The 23,523-nt window shown below is 37.1% G+C and overlaps 1 protein-coding gene across 2 annotated transcripts in view; it reads left to right on the top strand.

The window, feature by feature from the left end:
• Nucleotides 1-23,523, top strand: part of pcsk5b (proprotein convertase subtilisin/kexin type 5b) — a 252,675-nt gene that overhangs the window by 213,479 nt on the left and 15,673 nt on the right. For both annotated transcript variants that reach the window (XM_073909583.1, XM_073909584.1), the window contains exons 21-24: nucleotides 7,724-7,903; nucleotides 11,879-12,106; nucleotides 12,255-12,432; nucleotides 15,315-15,529. In XM_073909583.1, coding sequence (XP_073765684.1) covers nucleotides 7,724-7,903; nucleotides 11,879-12,106; nucleotides 12,255-12,432; nucleotides 15,315-15,529 — 801 coding nt within the window. The remainder of the gene's footprint in view (nucleotides 1-7,723; nucleotides 7,904-11,878; nucleotides 12,107-12,254; nucleotides 12,433-15,314; nucleotides 15,530-23,523) is intronic.

Here is a 23,523-nt window from a genome sequence, read left to right as displayed (position 1 = left end):
GTAATGCCTTGGGTAAACTAAAAGTGGTTTGGAAAGTAAATTATGCACAGGGAAATATTTAGGACACTTAAATATAAAAACAGTTTAACTGTACTATAACTATGCAAATGCTAGTCACACTATGGATAACACCCTACAGTGACCACCTCACAGGATCATCCAATCACAATGCTGGATATGACAGGCGCCATCTTTTTAATCTCACCTTCCAGAGAAAGAATAAACATTCAAAGAAGTTTGAGGTGTGGGTGGTGGTACACATTTTGTGTTGTTTTCAATGCAATTGTTACACCACGGAATGTCTGCAAGATGAAAAATAAGGATTTTCTGCACATTCCAGGCTATCCAAATTGCTCAGATTCCAGAACTTTGCTTCGTGTTTCAGCAAGGATGTACATGGTGATTGGATTCATAGTGCTTTTTCCAAGGCATCTGAAACCATAATTTCAGTGCTTTCCACCTCCAGAAATGTGTGTGTGCGCCAGACTTCCAGGCCCTCTACCTTCAAGGATGAAGACATCGGCGTGTCCTAGACATTAAAACCACCACCTTCAGAAATCTCCCATTCTGCGTCTTTCAGAGTCTCCAGATTTCTTATTTTCTAAGCTCAAGAGAGTTTCAGCTTCTTCCAACCCCTGCATCAACAGCAAAAACGTAAATATACCACTTTCCAAACCTCTAACAGAGACCTTGGCATACTTTGTTTCAGTATAAAATGGTCTAATTAATTAGATGTTTATAACTGATATTCATTAATAGCAAAAGCTTCCTGTTGTTTGTTATTTTAGAATAAGGTTTACCTTATCGGACTAGCTTTGCTTCAGAAAAGATAACAGAGGTATTAATCACAATCTTTAACTTAATCATCTTCATGATTCATGTCTATGCACTTTACACTTTATTTATTGTACATTTAGTAATTGTAGTTACTCTTGTACATTCTTTTGTTAATAAATACTCATTTATTACAGTTGTGTCTTCCTTTTGTTGAAAATACGGTAATGGAAAAGCGGTTGTTCCTTGCGCCACCTGGTGGATATTGCACAAAAGTGTTTTTTAAATGAAAAGGCGGCCTTTGCTGATGCATGTTACTACTTCAATGTGTTCCTTTTGCCGCCATTCATACTGCGGCGACGGCAGTAATTGATGCGCCAGCAGCATTTGACCGCTGGGTGGCACTTTAACCACAGATATTCAGCTTTGCCTTTTCACAATGCTAAACAGACTGTTCTGTAGGCATAGCTTACTGTATGTGATGTGACGTGTTCAATTAAAATATAATTTTAATTTCGTTTTTCTGGTAATAGACATGCTCTTACACTATACTGTATGCTGTAGAAAAGATACATGGTGAGAAGTCATAGGCTTCAAAAAGCAAATATAAGAATTAAGTTATTAGCCTTCAGTGCCCGATTAAATTGCGTTGGGGTGAAAATAATGTTTTGATTTCTTTGACCATCATGGCAATGTTATAACCTCAAATCTTAAACGTGCGCATATGAAACACAGCAAAATAATATAGATTATACTGCCGGTAGAGCACATCACCTCACAGTTGTGAACTTGCGATCACCTCAACTTACATTTAAAATTTGTTTACCTGGTTTATTGTAAACTTTTTACCTGCAAAGAGGATTCGTTTTGGAAAATAGAATTGAAGAAATAAAAGACAACTAAAATGAAAGCACAAACATTTAGTACAAATAAGTAGTCTTAAAAAAATGAATAAATAAATAAATAAATAAATAAAGCAGTCTTTTAGCCTAAATATAGAGAGATGTTCAGTGTTTGTCAATGTTCTTCTTTAAAATAAAATAGTTTTTTTTTTTTTTGTTGTTGTTGTTTTTTTTTACTTGTAATGGCTCAGTATCTCAATATATATATTCTTAAAAACTTCACAGCCACAAATATAAAAAACAAAACTTTTATTAAATCTGGGCGAGGATTAGAAAGAATACAATGCTTGTTATATAATTAAAATTTTGATTCCAATTTCTGCAAGCACATTTTTTCACTCGCTACTCTGCCAGAAACTTCGCCGCCGGCGAGCACCTTTAATAATCTAAACATTAAAGATGGACCGCAAGATGTGCTGAGTGGCTATATATGGTGAAGAATAATGGCAAAGCTCAGTGTGATTATTGTAAGGAGTTGAAAGAATATATCAAAGAGGAATGAATGTTCTTTTAACAGTCCCAATATGTTTAATCTTTTTTTCCCTGTCATATCTCTTCAGCAAATTCTATTTTTTTAAAACTGCTTGATTCTTTTAAAACCGAAAGCAGAGCCCGTCAATTGGTGTTTTTTCATAAGATACTCCTTTATGAATGTTTTATTTTATGAGTAGTCTTTAATGTGCTTTTTAATAGTTTTATTTTATTCAAAGCAGCACCTAAATGCAAATTAATCCTCGACGTGGCATGAGAGCGATGCATGTCGTGTTGCATAATTGCCTTTTTTTCTGATCTTTTTGCATAAAGGTTTTAATCAAAAGACAGGTAATTTAATTACGGTCGAGGTGCTAAAATATTTGTTAAACAAATGTTATTTCAAAAAAAGCATATGCAATGTGCTCTGACAGGTAAAATCCGATTCTTTCTCTCTTTCAAGTTCAAAGCAAATTTGAATGCCAAAGGATTTTAGATATACAAGCCTATGTAATATATTAACATCAACAAATTAATAAAATAAGTAGCAAATGAGAAATAAATGACAGAAAAGTTGATAAAAACAGACATTATCTCTAAAAGTGATCAGAATTGCAAGATTAAAACAGCTGAACATAGGCCTAAAATAAATCTAGAAAGCAACTACTGCTTGCTGATATTTATTCTTTTTTTTTTTTTCGAATAAAAAACAATTTCAACCGCGGGGAGATACCGACAGCTTGATTTGCAGTATTTTCTAACATGTTAGAAGCGGGCAGCGGACATCAGCTAGCTGTAGAGATGGGCCGGCACAAAAAAACATGGCTTTAGAAGCGGCTGTGCCCTCAGCAGCTGATTGAGATGGAGCTGTATATCCCTACTGAGTGCACTAAATACTCCGAGATCCGGGAGAAATTCTACCCGATAATCCAACACATACAAAACAACTTTGAGTCCCTGTCGAACAGAACCCATCTTACTGGGGGAGTGTGTGTGGTGCTGTGTGTTCAACCAACAATACCCGCTCCTGTCTCCAAGACATAAATACTGGAACTCTTTATGTGGACTTACTTTTGATAATAGGCTACTATTATTACCTTTATCCTGTTTAATGTTATCAAAAATCTATTTTTATTTTTATTATTCAATTTTTATTTTTTTATTCTTTTTTATTTTTATTAATCAATTTTTTTATTGTATGTTATATTCATATTTGTTTGCACTACTGCCCTTTTTGCACTGTCTTGTTTGTGCGACGCTGCACTTCTTTGGCAAAACGAATGTACAGTGACTTGTCATGCCAATAAAGCACCTCAAATGTGAAAATGTGAAAATAGCCTAGACAACAAATAACAAATATAGTCTAATAATAACAAAAAATGCCCTTTTCATTTTCATACAATAGGCCTATGTGTGGGTTTTGACAATATGTGTTTAATTAAGCTATAAAGATTTGCCTATCAGATTAAATGCATAGTGAAATATGAAATAAATGTCTCTTTTGCTGAATATTTAATTAATCTATATCTTTAATATTTAAAAAATCAACTTGTTTTTGCCCAGAGAAAGAGGCGCGCGGCACTAGCAGGCATGGGGTGCTTTCCCAAAAAAAAGAAGTACAGTAACTTGCGGCTGAACTATGCACAGTTTGGGGGGGGGGAAAAGGATATAGTGATGCGTGTTTCCCAAAACCCCTAGTTTCTCTGTCGCAGATCCATCATTTGAATCACGTTATAACGTAAAACGCCCATAATGATAAAGCACACCATCATCACGAGGGCATTAAAATAAAGACAACCTAAACATATTTTTAATTGTTTATTTATTTAATGTGATCTTTTATATCTTTCTTTTTTAAATTACTTCAATATATCTTAGGCTGTTCTATCGAGCTGACACCATCAAAGGCCTTCAATGCACTGATATAGTTAATAGGGATACAATGAAAAGCCGATTTCACTATTAACCCTGTTTTCATTCATTGATTGCTTCCCAACGCCGCAAAAAAAGCTGCTGCAAATAAGCAAATTTATGCCAATACAAATTTAATAGTTTCATGATAGTAGTAGTTGGTGTGCTTCATCTGCATGATTCTGATTTGACATTCTTCCACTAAACTTGCACTGTGTTGAGGTGTAAATGGGCTACGATCTTTGCTATTGAAGCTAAGGCATCAAGGTGTAAATGAGCTATAGTTCTCTTTGCAACTTTCAATTTTGAGGTGGAGGAAGTGGGAAGAGGCAATTCAAATGTACCATCTCTAAAAATAAAAAAGGCCGCTTACGTGGCATTTGTGTTTTAAGATTATTACCTTATTTTTATTTTATTATTATTATTAATTTATTAATTCATTCGTTCATTATTTTCTTTTCGGTTTAGTCCCTTTATTAGTCTGTGATCGCCACAGCGGAATGAACTGTCAACTTATCCAGCATATGTTTTAACAAACATAACAACAAAACAAAACAACAGTTATAGCTACTTTAAAGGAGAACATTGACGTTTTGAAACAAAAAAAAAAAAAACTGAACAGACACTAAATTATTAAAAATGAACCTGCGACACTTAATTTATGCCCTGCGGAAAAATATTTTTATTTTACTTTCAGTGATCTGCTTAAGGTAGGTGAATTTATTTTTTTGCTTTTGATGAAGCAGCATTCAACTTAAGCTCAATGTCGGCAATGTCTTTAAATAAATAATTTATTTAGGCCTATTTTCATTATTCATTTATTTTCATTATTCGTTTATTATTATGTACAATTGTTGAGACATAAAATGAAATAGTAAACTATTATCAACAACGAAAATGTAAATAAAAACAGAAATAAAAACATAAATGAAAATTTCTTGTCTTAGTCCTATCAAAATAGCAAACACTGAACATCTCTCTATATTTAGGTTAAAAGACTGCTTTATTTATTTATTTATTTAAGACTACTTATTTGTACTGAATGTTTATGCTTTCATTTTAGTTGCAAAAAGATCAAAATCAAAAAATTGTTGCTCAGGCGCAGGAAAAAAAGACAATTATGCAACACATGACTTGCATCGCTCTCATGCCACGTTTTGAGGATAAATTCGCATTTAGGTGCTGCTTGAAATAAAATAAAACTATTAAAAAGCACATCAAAGACTTTAATCAAAAAATAAAACATTCATAAAGGAGTATCTTATGGAAAAACACCAATGGAAGGGCTCTGCTTTCAGTTTTAAAATAATTAAGCAGCTTTAAAAAAAATATAATTTGCTGAAGAGAAATGACACACACACACAAAAAAAGATTGAACATATCGGGCCTGGTAAAAGAACATTCTTCTTTGATATATTCTTTCGACTCCGATACAGAAGATTATGAATGACGAAGTGTCTCTCCTGCTTCAGCAGCGTGTCCCGCTGGTTATAAACGATGAGGCGGAGAGAATGCGCTGCTTAGTGAACCTAACGCGCCATAATTTTAATTCTATATTCGTGAAGAATGAGCCAAACGCATATGCTTAGTCCTGTTGGTCGGGACACTCTGCTTTATAACTTATTAGTTTATTACAATAATCACACTTAGCTTTGCCATCATTCTTCACATGTAGCCACTCAGCACATCTTGCGGTCCATCTTTGAACAAATGTTTACATTATTGAGGTGCTCTCCGGAAGCGACGTTTCTGGCAGAGTAGCGAGTGAAAAAATGTGCTTGCAGAAATTGGAATTAAAATTTTAATTATATAACAAGCATCTTATTCTTTCTAATCCTCGCCCAGTTTTAATACAAGTTGTGTTTTTTTTTTATGGCTGTGAAGTTTATTAAGAATATATATATATATATATATATATATATATATATATATATATATATATATATATATATATATATATATATTGAGATATATATATTGAGATATATATATATATATATATATATATATATATATATATATATATATATATATATATATATATATTGAGATACTGAGCCATTACAAGTTAAAAAAACAACAACAACAACAAAAAAACACAATTTTATTTTAAAGAAGAATATTGATTGAAAAAGAAATGAACAACTGAAACTAAATTATTTAAAAAAAAAATAGCGGGACTTAATTTATGTCCTGCGGCAACTTTATTTTTATTATACTTTAAGTGAACTGCTTGAGGTAGGTCACGTTTATCAATGGTAGGTTTTAGCCTAAGTTTACATCAATAACATAATGTGCATTGTTCTTTACCATACAAAAAAAGATTATACACCATAGTAGCTGTAGCCTATAAAAAGGCCGCGAATCTTTTTAAAAGCATTAAAAGGTAAGCGCATATCTTAGCCTTGAGTTTGTTTACACTCTGCCTGTATTAACATACATGCTTTATTTTAATATAGCTTATTTTGATGAATTAACTCTAACCTTTGACAGCTTTTTCTTCTTTTTCCAAGGTTATGCGGCATTATATTTCACAGGCATATGCAAGGTGACTGATTATGAAATTAAAATACAAAACAAACTGAAAAAAAAACAACAACAGTTTTAGCTACTTTAAAGGAGAACATTGACGTTTTGAAACAAAAAAACTGAACTGAAACTAAATTATTAAAAATAAACCTACGAGACTTAAATTATGTCCTGCGGCAAAAATATTTTTATTACACTTTTAGTGATCTGCTTAAGGTAGGTGATAAATTTTTTGCTTTTGATGAAGCAGCATTCAACTTAAGCTCTTTAGACCATGCTGCAGACAGTTTCTCAGTGTTTCACGGCAATGTCTTTAAATAAATAATTTATTTAGGCCTATTTTCATTATTCATTTATTTTTATTATTCGTTTATTAGTATGTACAATAATTGAGACATAAAATGAGATGGTAAAATATAATCAACAACGAAAATGGAAATAAAAACAGAAATAAAACAAATGAAAATGTCTTGTCTTAGTCCTATCAAAATAGCAAACACTGAACATCTCTCTATATTTAGGCTGCTTTATTTATTTATTTATTTATTTAAGACTACTTAATTGTACTAAATGTTTGTGCTTTCATTTTAGTTGTCTTTTACTTCTTCAATTCTATTTTCCAAAACTAATCCTCTTTGCACTTAAAAAGTTTACAATAAAGCGTGTTAACAAATTATAAATGATTAATGAAGGAATTATAGTGCTTTGACTTATTGTTTAATATCATTTACAAGCACAGAAGCATTTTTAAAGCTGCTGTATGGGCTATTTCTGTCCGTTCGCATCCCATCCATTTGCGCCCCCTGGCGGCTCATACACAAACTGCGGTCATGCACTAAAAACAGAGCGGCACCTATTTCAAACGGCGGCGGTATATGCTGCGGCGTTAATAGCCACTTTGAACTCTCACCTACTGTACGTGAAGCCAAATCTGTAGCAGATCTATGTCACAAGCACCAAATATATCAACATTGTCATATACATGTTTATTACCATACTAAATCTAATAATTGTCACATTGTACAAGCTTTGAGGGTTAGCACTGTCTTTCTCCAATTAATTTTTTTTTTCCTGCTCAGTGTATGAAGAGTTCCTCTTCCTGCGTAAGGATAAATGTCTTGTTGACTGTCCCATAGGGTACTTTACAAACCTAGAAAAGAAGCAGTGTGTGCCTTGCCACAGTGATTGTGCATCATGTAATGGACCCGATGAAGATGACTGCTCCTCCTGCAGATTACCTAAACATGTTAGTTACAATGGAAAGTGCCTTTTGAGCTGCCCATCAGACACTTACCTGGCTGGAGAAGAGTGTCAAGGTATACAATAATATATACATACATGCAAACACACACACACACACACACATATATATATATATATATATATATATATATATATATATATATATATATATATGAGCAATATCACACGAGTAGCAGTGCGATATGGCTGTATATCGCCACTGGTGGGAGGCGTGCCTTAGTGCCCCCACCAGTGTCAATATACAGTCATATCGCACTGCTACAAGTGTGATATTGCATTTATACAACAGTTTGATGGCATAATTGTGTATGTAAAAAAAAATCAAACATGGAGAGTCTCAAAAACCCTTTTGTATGAGGAACTACTTTCTACCGGATTCAAATCATAAGCTGACAGTTAAACAGCTGAGCAAGCATAATTTAAACTTTAGATCTTTAGTGTCTGCTTTTTGCTGGCTGTATGTGGGCGGAGTAATACACAAAGGGTAAAGAGGCTGTGAGGGTGCTGATATTACTTAATCATATTATGGCTATCAGCCAATCAGATTTTAAAACCAGACAGAACTGTTCATATATATATATATATATATATATATATATATATATATATATATATATATATATATATATATATATATATATATATATATATAATATATATATATATATATATATATATATATATATATATATATATATATATATATATACGTAATGTTCATTTTATCCTTGTTTATATTTCTTTATTGTAATAATATGTTGGTATTAATTTAAAAAATTGCATTTTCTGCATCCATTCCTCTAGTCTTTGGTGTAACATGATTTTTTTAGAAGTCGTTGTTACATGCTGTGTTTGTGATTTCTGGTCAGTCAATATTGACCACTTTTTTGTTTTGTTTTTATAAATACTTTTTTGAAATAATTAAAATACATAAAAAATGCATATATGACAAATACTGTTCATTCCTGGTTAGAACAGTGGAAAGTATTGACAGAAAATAGTGGATCGCAGTAAGAGGAGAATGACTGGTAAATGTCCTTGAGCTAGGAAATAAACTCAGTTTGCTGCGAACACTTAACCATTAGGCTATTGGTTGCCAACCATTTTATAGTTTTAAAATAGTTTAATTATGCAATTACTAAATAAAACTACTGTACCATAACACAGAACAATAATTGGGGACTGCAAAAACTATGTGAAGTTTATTTATAAACTAATTTCAAGAGGATCATGTGCTTATGATTTCTTGCGGCTGGTCCTTCATTATCCAATTTATGATTCACCAATCAGACGATTCTTAAGGCACTCTACATACCCTAAGTACCACATTACAGTCATCTTCATTTTGCTCCTCCTTTCCTAGATGGGTGACACGGTGGCCCAGTGGTTAGCACTGTTGCCTCAGAGCAAGAATGTAACTGGATGTAGTCCTTACCAAGCCAGCCAATATTTTTGTGTGGAGTTTACATGTTCTCCCCATGCTCACGTGGGTTTCCCCTGGGTTCCCCGGTTTCCTCCCACTGTCCAAAAAAACATGCAACTTAAATTAATTGACTAATCCAAACCAGCACCATAGACATGCACCTAGTTAGTAGTTATCTCTTAAGAGCAATCCCATATTCATTACCTACTACAGCAGGAGAGCTCTCAAGATCTACCTGAGGGCAAACGGGAGGGAGCCTCAGGCTCGAGGATCTTATGAGCTCAGGGCTCTCTCCCACGACAGCATGCCAAACAAGCTTTATTATCAATCATCAGCTAAGTCTGAACGAACTCTTGAAATGTGTTTTATGAAAGAAAGCATTTTCAATCTTCACTTCTGATTTTCTTAACCCTTATGCACTGTTCAAATTTGCATCAAAACTCCTAAATGTTAAAAAAAATTACAAGATTTTACAACTTTTTAATTGCCAAATTCATAAACCTACCTCTGTTTTCTCTCGGCTTGGCCCATCCAATTCCCATAAATATGTATAAATAGCAAATTCCCTTAGGCCGCAGTAAAGCCACCAGCAAGCCTGGGCTGTGCCTCAGACACAGCGGTCGCTGGCCTGGATCATTCGATTGCCAGCCCGCTACTCCACGCGGTGAAGCACCGAATATTTGCCAATACATTTGCCATGACAGCATGAGCATGTCTCCGTTAGCAACCCTGCCCAATACCCACACACAGTGCATTTACACTACAGCGGGTCAGTCACACCAGTGGACAGTCCCACCCTCAATGCTGCAATGCCACTGCTTTCGTGGCACATCAAATTTAGGAATAACATGCCACATGCTGCTTGCAAATTAACTAGGTAAAGGCTTTATTTATATTAATGACATGCGCACCATATTAAGGTTGCATCAATTTAATAAGTTAACCTTTATTTCTATAGTGTTTATAACGTAATTCTGCATAAAAGGCAAACACTTATGCAGCTTACACCTGTAAATGCAGGACAAGGCAGGCAAGAGCAATCAAATGCCAAAAATAATAATAAATAAATATAGTAATAAATCAAAAAAAATTACAATGAAAAAAGCTGAGAAGCAATTTCATGTAGAAATCCGCCAGTTTAGCAATCACTCAGAATCACGTCATAATGCCTCACTGCCACCACAGTGACAGCTCACACTAGAGATGCACACCTCCTAATGTACCACTGCCACAGCAGTGACTGTTCCCGCCAGACGATGCACACCTCATTATGAAGTGACAGCTAATGCTGGAGACGTACACCTCATAAAGCACCATAGCCACAACAGTGACCACTCCCACTGGAGACGCACAAATTGTAATACACCACTGCCACTGCAGTGATTACTCCCAATGGAGATGCACACCTCATAATCCACCATTGCCACAGCAGTGACAGCTCCCTCTGGAGATGTACACCTCATAATGCACCTCTGCCACAGCAGTGACTGCTCTCGCTGAAGACGCACACCTTATAATTCATCACTGCCTCAGCAGTGACTGCTCTCACTGAGCATTTATACATCTTAATTTCTACATTTCACTACTGATACATCATTCCTACTAACTACAATAGCAGTAACATACTCACTTGGTACAACCCCATTGTATAACCCCATTGCCTCAGCAGTATTCACTCTCCAGTGAGCACTTTTACACTTCCATTTCTACTTTTCACTAGCGTTCTGGAGGCGGGCTAGACACTGCTCGGTCCTCTATCTCTCTCTCTTTCCTGATAGGGGGAATAACATGAGTTAGGGTGTCTTTTAGAGCTCAGAGCCCTCTCCCCAAACAGCACACCAAATACACATATTCTATTCAGTGAAGTATCTGTCTTTTAGTTTTTTATTATTTTATTTTAAAGAATTTCCCCAAAATATTTGTTAAATTAAGATTCATCACCAAAATCTTTCTGCTAGCTGAAACACAAAAAAGTTATGGCCAAATTAAGATTCAAAATCACTCCAGAGTGGATGAAAACATCCCCAAAACATACATAATAGTTGAATCGGAATCTTGAAAAAAAAAAGAAAAAAAAAACATAATGGGACTCCTATGGATTTTTTTATATTTTTTTATAATACAATAGTGATGGATTTAACATATTTCCATGTTTTGTATTTTTACCACAAACTGTGGTTGATATTTCCATTTAAATTCATCTATGCCAGGTGAATATTATGACTGAAAAAAATAGTAATATTTATTAACTTTGCTGTTTTAAATTTGTTGAATATATGTTGGTCGTGTGACAATGCAATCTGTGTGCTAATGTATGTGTTATGTGGAAATATTAAAAACACCTTGATTGCTTGTGTCTGATCTTGACAAGCAAGGAAAAAGGTTTTTTAATAGGAAAGTTAGGATGGTAAATGAAAGCATAGCTTTATAGTTCAGTACATGTAAAATACATGTTTCATTTGTCTGAGTCCAAGTTTCATAGTTTTCAGGTTAGCCTCACTTCTCAAGAAGCAGTGAACTATTTTCAAATATATGACTATTTAATATAAAATAATGTATGAATATACTGTATAATACAAAACTAACCACATATATCTGTTTTTAGACTGTGACAAGTCATGCTTGACTTGCTCAGGTCCTTACCTGTCCTCATGCCTCACCTGCAGAGAGAACATGAAGATAGATGATAATGGTCACTGTGAATTTGTCAGTGACTGCTCTACATTCATGGATGAAAGTGGTCAGGGCCAGCCATGTCACAAGAGCTGTCTCCACTGTTCTGGCACAGATAAGGATCAATGCCTCAGCTGCAAACCCAATCACATCTTGCTCAGTGAGACCTCACCAAATATAAATGTCTTAAATTAAAATTATTAACATGAACTAAAATTAACATGAACAAAATTAAAAAGTTTGTAAAAACTAAACCTTAAATATAAATTATAGATTTGACATTGTGCATATTTGGTTATTTTTATCAGATCAGACTTGTGTGTCCGTGTGTCCGGATGGTTACTTTGAAGACAAGGAAAAACAAGAGTGTGTTCAGTGTCATTTGAACTGTGCATCATGTAATGGACATCAGAGCAATGATTGTGTTACCTGTAAACCAAGCCTGGTTCTGCTAGGAAACAGCTGCTTCACCAGCTGTCCACCAAGGTATTATACAACTTCTTATTTGCTTATACATATTTTAATACATTATTTTCATATTTACTTGGCTTTTACTTAAAATCAAATAACATAGGAAATTGTATTGAATACAGTAAAATAGGGCTTTTGATAGTAAGTGTGACTCGGATGTATCTAAATTAAACAAATTAATTAAATAAAATCTGCAAAAATCTGTGGAATATGGATTTTTAAAATGTCTGTTCCAGACATTAAAAGTCTGACATTAAAATTTAGCTGCCACTTATCAAATTGTACATTTTCTTTATTGTACTTGAGTTTTTTCAACATGCCAGGAAAATATTGATTTCAAAAGCTTTGTTTAGACAATTTTCATACTTTTTTTTTATGTACTTCGGCATAAAAGGCAAACACTAATGCAGCTTACACCTGCAAATGCAGGACAAGGCAGGCAAGAGCAATCGAATGCTGATAATATTATTAAATAAATAAAGTATTTAATATAGTATTTAAATAAATAAATATATTAAGGGTGCATCCTGCCACCTTGCAAAGTAAACTCATTTCAGTCACTTGTATCCGAGATCTTGTCCATTCGGTCATGACCCAAACCTCATCACCATAGGTGAGAGTAGGAATGTAGATTGACGGTAAATCAAGAGCTTTTCCTTTTGGCTCAGCTCCTTCTTTACCACAATACACTGATACGTCGACAACATTACTGCTGCCGCTGTACCAATCCGCCCATTCAATCTCACATTCCATCCTTCCCTTACTTGTGAACAAAACCTCAAGATACTTGAACTCCTCCACCTGGGGTAAGGACTTTCTTCAAGCCTGGAGATGGCAAACCACCTTTTTTTTTCGGTGAAGCACCATGGCCTTGGACTTTGTAGATGCTGATTCTCATCCCAGCCGTGTCACACTCGGCAGCACACCGCCCCAGTGCATGCTAAAGGTCTTTGTTCAATGTAGCCAACAGAACAACATTGTCTGTGAATAACAGTGATGAAATCCTGGGTTCGCTGAACCGGAACCCCTCCAGCCAAAGGCTGTGCTTTAAAATTCTGGCCATAAAATTTATAAACAGAATTGGTGACAAAAGGCAGCTCTGCCAAAGGCTAACATGCACTGGAAACAAGTCTAATTTATTGTCGGCAATGCGAACCAAACTCCTACTCTGTTCATTCAGGGATGAGACCACCCTTAACAGAGCACCTCGGACCTCAAACTCCCCGAGCCCCCTTCACAGAATTCCATGAGGGACACGGTCAAATCCCTTTTCCAAATCCACAAAACACATGTAAACTGGTTGGGCATACTCCCATGCACCCTCAAGCACCTGGTAAGGGTATAGAGGTGGTCCAACTTATACAAAAACCTCATTGTTCCACCTTGATCCAAGGTTTTACCATCAGCCGGATCCTCCTCTCTAATACCCTGGCATAGACTTTCCTATGGAGGCTGAGGAGTGTGATCGCCCTATAGTTGGAGCACATCCTCAAGTCCCCCTTCTTAAAAATGGAAACCACCACCCCAGTTGCCCAGTCAAGAAGTACTGTCCCCGACCTCCATCTGACATGTCAGCCAAGACAGCCCTACAACATCCAGAGACCTGAGATACACAGCCAACCAACCAAGCCCTGTAGGACTTCTTTTTTAGCTTGACGGCATCTCTTACTCCGCAGTCTATCACCGGGTTCATAGATTGCTGCCTCTACAGGTGCCACAGACTTTATAGCCACAGCTCTTCACAGCTGCGTCAGCAATGGAGTCGGAGAACATGGACCACTCGCTCTCAATGTCAAAGCTCTTATGGAGGTGAAAGTTTAAAAACCCTCTGACTTGAGGTACAGCCAGAAGTTCCCAAAGGACCCTCACAATATGTTTGGGCCAGCCAGGTCTGTCCAGCTTTCCCCTTTGCCAGCGGATCCAACTCACAACCAGGTGGTAACAGCAGAGTCCTCAGTGTGAGCACCTTTCAGTACCCCTTCCAAGGACTCCAAGAAGGTGGGGTACATTGCACTGGTGTTTGGCCCATATACACAAACCATAGTGAGAGACCATTCCCTGACCCAAAGGTGCAAAGAGTTGACTCTCTTGTTCACCGGGGAAAACTCCAACACGTGGCGGCTGAGCTGGGGAGCTGTAAGCAAGCCCACACCAGCCCATCTCCTCTCCCCATGGACAACTCCAGAGTACAAGAAAGTCCAGCCCTTCTCAAGTAGTTGAGTTCCAGAGCCCCAGCTGTGTGTGGAGGTGAACCCAACTATCTCTAATCAGTACTGTTCCACCCCCCCATACAAGCTTGGGCTCTTTTCCTCTCTGTGAGGTGACATTCCATGTTCCAAGAGCTAGTTTCTGTGCCTCCCGATTGGGTTGTCGTGGTCTTAACCTTCGACCACCAGATTCATAAATCTCAGTTCACAGTTGTCGGGAGAACTAAAAAATGGATAGATAAATAGGATAAATTGGACAAACAGGCTGTTAAGGTTTTAAGATAACAGGATGAGTAAGCTAATTAAGATACAAGATGGCCTTAAGGCACTACAAACAATGCAACAATAGGAATGTAAACCATACAAACAATTTAATAAACATTATTTTATGTACAAAGTATGTTTAAAAACGGGTCATACAAATATTTAACAAATATTTATAATATATTTTAAATATTTAACAGTTCAAATCAAAAACTCAAACCTCAATAAAACAAAAGAACAAATTCTATTTATAGACCTCAACCAAGGAACTGGGCAATGAGCTATTCTAGGATTTGTGGGTAATAGCATAAAAAGCAAATATAAAATAGAGAATCAAATTCACAACATGGTAAATAGCTATTTAAATGCTTTTTTAAATAAACTTAAAAAAAAAAACATTTTATAGTATGTGTATTTTCCTTGCAGTTTTTTTGAAAATGTCACCAGTAGAACATGTCAAGAGTGTGATCACACATGTGAGAAATGCTCAGGAAGCAGCAGTGTCTGTCTCCGATGTAGAAAAGGATTTTTCCTGTTGAGAAAGTCTGAGGAGTGCTTGCAAGAATGCCCATCAAATTACTTCCATCACACTTTGGACAGGGAGTGCAAAAGATGCCATCATACCTGTAAAACATGCAAGGGTAAGACTCTTCAACTACTGTTATACTAGGTGTTAAGTATCAGAGCAATGTAATTATTGTATAATTACTTTTTTATGCTTAAGTTTTTTTTTTTTTGTATTTTCGAGAATAAAATGTTTTAGCATTTTTTTTGGCATATATTTTTGAATACACACTATGCAAATTAAAAAAGAAAAGGTGAGTGGGGGGTGGGGATGGGTGAATTAAACAATAGTGATGAACCTGCTCTGAAAGCAGAATCACTGAAGAGAAAAACAAAACTAAATCTACTGAAAAAAATCTACTAAAATAAAATACATTAAATATTTCAAAATCTCAGCAGAGGATCAATAAACTCCACAAAGAAAATAACGGCTACACTAGACTAACTTTACTACCCACATTACTAACCTTTTGACTATTTCTGCCTAAAAAAGTACACAGTGAGATTTATTTCAAAAATAAAAATTGTTAGATGTCACAATTGATGAGAACAGCTTTACATGGTCTCTATTGACTTTATCGTTCATGTTTCTTTTCAGTACATGGGCACCAATACTCATTTAAATACAATTAAGACAATACTTTTATTAAGAATCTAAAATCTAAACAGAGATGTTTGATTACCTTATAGGAGTGCAGTACAAACATATAAACACCTCAAACTATTCGTCATGAAGAGCTTTTCGCAGCTGTTTGAGTATGCCCAAATTATTACTATCTGAAATGTTTTAAAATGCCAAAAAATGGCTTGGTATGATTTGTATTTTTACACTAAAGTGGATAAGGGTGGAGCTTTTCAAGAGAGGGTAGCAATACCGAAAAGAATGAAGCAATACAACTGTTTGTTGCTGGTAAATACAGCTAATATCAATAATAACCATAATATTCACAAACCACATTCAATAATGTAATAAAATGCATAGAACACTTATGACAATAAAGAAAATGAGAACATGGATAGAAGGAACAAACAAGTCAAGAAAGAAGGTAAATGTGACAATGGCGGTAGTGACGACATGGAGACAGATGGGATCCAAATGCAAGACGTTAATAGTTATTAGCAAACAAATCCAAAACACCAGGCTAAATCGTAGTCAAAAAGGAGGTTCAAAGTAACAAACAGAGTATCCACCAAGGCAAACAAGGCAAAAGTCTTCCAAAATCAGTAGTCAAAAACAACAGGCTCAAAGTTCATAACAAAAGGCAGATCAAACAGTGAGAATACGGTTGGTAAGGCAGCAGATACTGGCAATACTTCACACTGAGTGTTTGGTGTGGCCAGGTTAATATGGCCAACAAACAGGAAGTAACCAACGAAGAACGGACAGTCAGAATTCCGGTGAGGGCTTCCTCTGCAGGTTGGATGAGTGATTATCAGTTCTGTTTGTTACAGATTCCCCTCCTCTAGGAACACCTCCGGGTGTACATCATCTAGGTCTACCTCTGGGTCGTGGTGCTGAGCGATTGGGGTATCGCTGGTGAAAGTTCTGGGTAAGAGATGGGTCCAATATATCCCTCGACGGAACCCAAGACCTCTCCTCTGGTCCATAGCCTTCCCAGTCCACCAAGTATTGTAACTGACCCCTTCTGCGGCGAGAGTCCAAAATCTCATTAACCGTGAATGCAGGTGCTCCATCAATTTCCAAATGTGGAGGGGGTTCAGGGTTTGATGTGCCGGAGTCAGACATTGGGTGGACCGGTTTCAGAAGGCAAACATGAAAGGAAGGGGAGATGCGGTAATCAGCAGGAAGCTCTAGACGATATGTGACATTGTTAATTCGTTTCAGAATTTTAAAGGGTCCTACATACCTTGGTGATAGCGTCCTGCTAGGTAGTCGTAGTCTAAGGTCTCCAGTTGATAACCAGACTCTCTGGCCAGGTTGATAGTTAAGATGTGGAAGCCGTCTTTGATCTGCATTGATCCTTTGGGTTCGAATGGCTCTTTGAAGTCTCACGTGAGCGCTGTTCCATACTTCTTCACGGCGTTGGACCCAGTCATCCACTGATGGTACCGTAAAAGGTTCACCAGACCAGGGGAACATGGGGGTTTGGTAGCCTAGGATGCATAAAAACGGAGTTAGTCCCGTGGATAAATGTGTGAGAGAGTTTTGAGCATATTCCGCCCAGGGGAGGAAGTTGCTCCTTTTGTCTTGTTCTTTGCTGCAGTTGGTTCTGAGGTAGCGTCCAATTTCCTGGTTTAATCTTTCCACTTGGCCATTAGATTCAGGATGATAACCTGAAGTGAGACTGATGTTGATGTCTAGTTGTTTGCAAACTGCTTTCCATACTTTGGAAGTGAACTGGGGGCCTCTGACAGATACTATGTCTTCTGGGATACCATACACTCTGAATACGTGTTGGAATAGTTCTAGGGCAGTTTCCATGGCTGTGGGTAGTCCCTTAAGTGGGATCAGTCTGCAGCCTTTAGAAAAGCGGTCTATGATAACGAGTATCGTTGTGTAGTTATTGGAGTTAGGTAGATCGGGACGAAATCTACCGATAAGTGTGACCATGGGCGATGAGGGATGGGGAGCGGTTGAAGTAATCCGGATGGTAGCTCCCGTGGTGTTTATGACTGGGCGCAGACTGCACAGGACTTGACAAAAGTAGTAATATTGTGGTTCATCTTAGGCCACCAGAATGCATTGCGTACCAGGTTTGATGTACGAGAGATGCCTGGATGTCCTGAACTTAGAGAGTTGTGCACCCACTGCATGATTCGTAGTCTGAGTGTTTGTGGGACATATAGGCAATTTGAGGGGCATTCAGGAGGTGGTGGATCATCTTGTTGGCCTCTTTGTATTTCTTCCTTGATATCCCAGCTGATTTGGGCTATGACTACAGATGGTGGAAGAATCGATACTGGGGTTTGATCCAATTGCCCTTGGTCATATCTGCGAGAAAGGGCATCTGCCTTAGGGTTCTTGGTGCCTGGGCGATAGGTTACTGTAAAATTGAAACGGGCGAAAAATAAAGACCAGTGAGCCTGTGTAGGGTTTAGTCGTCGGGCACTTTTGATAAACTCAAGGTTTTTGTGGTCTGTGATAATCTGAAAGGGATGGACAGCTCCTTCTAGCCAGTGGCGCCATTCTTCCAGTGCTGCCTTCATAGAAAGTAGTTCCTTGTTGCCTACGTCATAGTTTCTTTCAGCTGCCGTCAGTTTGCGAGAAAAAAAAGCACAGGGGTGGAGTTTACCTAGGTTACCATGATGTTGTGATACGACTGCCCCAATGCCATAGTTGGATGCTTCCACTTTAACAACAAAAGGTAGCTCTGGGTTGGGGTGTTTCAGTATGGGTGCGGTGGTGAAGCTGGTCTTAAGTTTCTCAAATGATTTTACTGTTTCTGGATTCCATTTCAACTTAGATGGTTTACCCTTTAGCAGTGATGTAAGGGGGGCCAAAATTAGGCTGTAGTTTCTTATGAATCTGCGATAAAAGTTGGCAAACCCTAGAAATCTTTGTAGCTACTTCACTGCTTTGGGGAGAGGCCAACCAGTGACTGCCTGAACCTTGGTGTCATTCATTTCCACTCCGTGATGGCTGATAATGTATCCTAGGAACGAGGTTTTGGACATGTGGAATTCACACTTTTCTAGCTTAGCAAAGACATAGAGTTGATTTTCTTGTAATCGTGCCAAAACAGTCCTAACGTCTTTGATGTGTTGTTCTAGGTTTGGGGAATAGATCAAAATGTCATCTATATGAGCAATGACATTTGTTCAGCAAATCTCTCAATATTTCATTTATGAATGACTGAAAGGCTGCCGGTGAGTTAGCAAGGCCATAAGGCATAACAAGGTATTGATAGTGCCCCCTAGTGGTCAGGAATGAGGTTTTCCACTCATCCCCCTCCCGAATACGGATAAGGTTATAAGCACTTCTGAGGTCACGTTTAGTATAGATACGGGCTTCACGTAGTTGTTCAAGGGCAGGAGGAACCATGGGAAGAGGGTAACGATATTTGACAGTGATGTTATTCAATCCTCGATAGTTGATACATGGACGAAGACCTCCATCCTTTTTCTCTATGAAAAAAAAATCCTGCTGCTGCGGGGGAAGTATAGGGTCGAATGTAACCAGAAGATAGGGCCTCTTCTATGTATGTTTCCATGGCTAAAGTTTCAGGACGAGACAGTGGATAAATTTTGCTTTTAGGTGGAGACATATTAGGTAGTAGTTAAATAGCGCAATCTCAAAATTGATGAGGTGGTAGTTTGGCTGCTTTAGATTTGTTGAATACCTCTGCATTTTCTCTATAGGGCTGTGGTAACGTCACTTGTGAATGGACCTCTGGGCTTTCAATGCTGGTGGACAAGCATGGTAGAGACAATATTTTGGAAAAGCATCGCTGTTGACAATGAGTGGACCAGTGTGTAAGTTCACCTTGATTCCAGGAAATGGTCGGGTCATGAATGGTAAGCCATGGGTGACCCAAGATAACTTCAAATTTACATGATGGGACCACATAAAATGTGATGGTTTCCTTATGGAAAAGTCCAATGCCAAGGGATACAGGTTGTGGGATGGCTTTAATCCCTGAGCCGATGGTACCATTGTCAATTGTGGTTGTTGTATTGATGACTGGAACACAAGGGGATGTTGGGACTTTTAATTTGTCTGTGTGTTCCTGGCTAATGATATTAACTGCTGACCCAGAATCCACTAACGCTGAAACACATTGAGAGGTTGTATTATAACTTAACTCACAATTCAGAAGAAAACGTTAGAATTAGAATTAGAAAAAATTAGAAAAAGTGGGAAATTCAATGGTACTCACACTGTATTTGGTTCTGGAAGATTTCTTGGCTTTGTGGGGGCATGAAGCAATGCGATGATCCTCATCTCCACAGTAGAAGCACAGGTTTTCACGCTGACGTCGATCTCTTTCCTCCGTAGAGAGACGAGTGGCAGCAATTTGCAAGAGTTCTGGAGAGTTTAGGCATGTCTGTGCTTGTTCCAGGTTGGTTGTTTGTTGTTTATGAATGCGTGAGTTGCTACGTAATAAGTTATCTATCATCATGGCCAGGGTTATGAATTCACTGTATGTCAAATCCACTGCTTTGCAGTGTCTAGTTCAGTTTGAATTTTAGTATTTGATATCACTTTGATAAGCAAATGCAGCTTGCATCTGAGAAACTTCTGCTGGATTCATGTTAGGCAAAGTATTCTGTGACAATGGCGGTGGTGACGACATGGAGACAGATGGGATCCAAATGCAAGAAGTTTAATAGTTATTAGCAAACAAATCCAAAACACCACGTTAAATTGTAGTCAAAAAGCAGGCATATTCAAAGTAACAAACAGAGTGCCCACCAAAAATCAGTAGTCAAAAATAACAGGCTCAAAGGTCATAACAAAAGGCAGATCAAACAGTGAGAATACGCTTGGTAAGGCAGCAGATACTGGCAATACTTCGCACTGAGTGTTTGGTATGGCCAGGTTATTATGGCCACCAAACAGGAAGTAACCAACGAAGAACTAACAGTCAGAATTCCGATAAAGGCTCCATCTGCAGGTTGGATGAGTGGTTGTCAGTTCTGTTTGTTACAGTAAAACTATTTACAATTTTGGAGATGTGCCATCATCTTCCTCTCCAAAGACTGGGGAGTCCGTTGCAGTCACATTAGAGGGCCAACACATGTCCAAGAATAGAAGACCGACACATGCCCGAGAATGAATGTCGGGTGATGCATGCTTGTCCCATGGCTGAGCTTCCAATGTTTCTGCAAGAAGTTATCTCCTTTATAGTGAAAAAAATTTGGCTGCACGTTTTTTTTTTGTTTTTTTCTAATTGTACAGAATAAACCTAACCTCCTTTTCTAGTCACCTTAGGTGTATTGCACAAAAGTGTAATCAAGAAAGCCAGGATGGCAGAAAAAGTGCAGCTTGACCTAGATTAATGGAGTCCTCCTGGCTTAGTCTGTTGGACAATTGCTGATCCAAGATGAGAACTAGTCACTAGGTCAAGCCAGATGTAGATAGCCAGGATAACAGCACATTCGTGAAATTTGCTTACAGACCATGAGATTAATCACAGAATTAATGGTGCAAGTATGGATAAGAACATATGTGAGCCAATTAGGTGATAAGCTGAAAAATGCCTGGTGGCGCTATGGTGCCAAAAACCAACATTTTGAAAATTTTCGGCCACCATTTGTGGATCGTTTGACGTAGACTCAAAAAACAAACATATTTGAAATCCCTGGGTCAGCCCGAACAAAAGTGGTGTGACTCAAATTTTCCTTACGTTGGAAAGTTTTTACGCTACATTGCGGTTTCTCCGAAACCTACTTTTGCAAACTAGTCCTAGTTTTTTTGCCCAATCTGAAACAAACTAGTTTAGAAATGTTCTCTGGAAACTGAATATCAATAATTATCCAAAAAAAACATTTTTAATTTGGATTCTCGCACGAAACCGTAGACAAAAATGTTCAATGCAAATTGAAGCTAAATGCTAATTGTAGCTACAACTTTTGAACGGAATAAGATATCATTACCAAACTTGATATAAACATGTTTAAGGTCAATTTGAGGTCACAGTGCAACACGCGCAGACTTTGGCCACATGGTGGCGCTATAATGTTTAAAAACCATAAAATGGCCCTAACCGTACAACCATTAGTCCAATCAGCTGGAAATTTGGCATGCAGTGTCTTTGACCAACTAGGGGGCGATTTTGTGTTTTTTGAGGTTGTAATTGATTAGTTATTACAAAAAGTTTTGCACAGCCACACAAAATACATATCATATGATAGGTCTGCTCAAACCAAGCACTTTGACACAAACATAACTGCTGTCAGTCATCCTGTTCATTAAAAAATCAATATATGAAAAACCAACCTTTGGTTTTTCGCTCAATCACAATGAAACCAGTGTTGTTAGAATCTCTGGAGTGAGTAGATCAATAATTATAAAAAAAGGTTAAACTTTCCATTTTGGCTAGCTGTAACAGGCTCATTTTCAAAAGGGGCATGTCTACAAAAACCTGCATGCCTGTAAACCCATAAGGAAAACTCAAAACTTCATGAAATCAGCTATGCACATCTGAGATGTGATTCTTAACAAGCATGCAACATTTTGAGAAGATAAGTCAATAGGTGGCACTATAACAGTAGAAAAGGTCTCAAAAACACTTATTTTCATTGCTATTTGACCACAACTTGTATAATATGTGTTTATTTTAGACAGGTTTTCTCTAATACTTGATCTGACATTGTATGACAGGCCTGGTCATTCTGATCATTTTGGCACAAAATCCATTGCTGTAACTCAAACCATCCATTCATTATTCACTATCATTTCAAAAAGCTACTTTTAGTAACTCGTCCCTGCCTTTTTGCTTAAATTGAACAAAACCAGTGTTGTGCAATTGTCTGGACTGTCTAAATCACTAATTACGAAAAACAATTGAACTTTGTGCATAAATGAGCTTGATATGTTTATTTAAAGAGCAGAGTGTTGTTCATATGCTTCCGCAAAGGGTCTAAACATGCATTACTAATTTATGCCACTTGATGCCAGCACAAGACCTCATAATGTTGGTTCAAAGTCACAAAAATTCCTTTTAAGATCATTCTGTATCACATCTTGACATGGTATAAACTCTGTTATTGCATTTATGATCTATTTAAGTCCCAGGTTGCTGCTTTATTTATTTACGCTTTATATTTTTTCCATTTATTACATTCCATCATTGATTTCTTTAGGGATTTCTTTTCAGCCTTAAATTTTGGGTTGTCCTGCATCTAAATCTCCTAAATGGCAATTAGGTTGCCAAATGCTCGAACCCCGTCAATTGTCGCTTGCGGCTATATTTTCTATTATTATTATTATTATTATTATTTAATTATGAATGTTTGGGTTGACTTTATTGTTAATGGTAGCCGATCTAAAATACATTAAATTTAACTGCTCATCTGTTGCATCTTAGTCTACAAATTATTAGTCTATTAATTCAAAGATCAAGTAATTTCCTGTTGTGTTAATGCCAAATAATTTGTGTTCAAAGAA

The sequence above is a fragment of the Danio rerio genome, chromosome 8, assembly GCF_049306965.1.
Source record: "Danio rerio strain Tuebingen ecotype United States chromosome 8, GRCz12tu, whole genome shotgun sequence".
NCBI lineage: Eukaryota > Metazoa > Chordata > Actinopteri > Cypriniformes > Danionidae > Danio > Danio rerio.
This window is presented reverse-complemented; position numbering and strand designations above follow the sequence as displayed.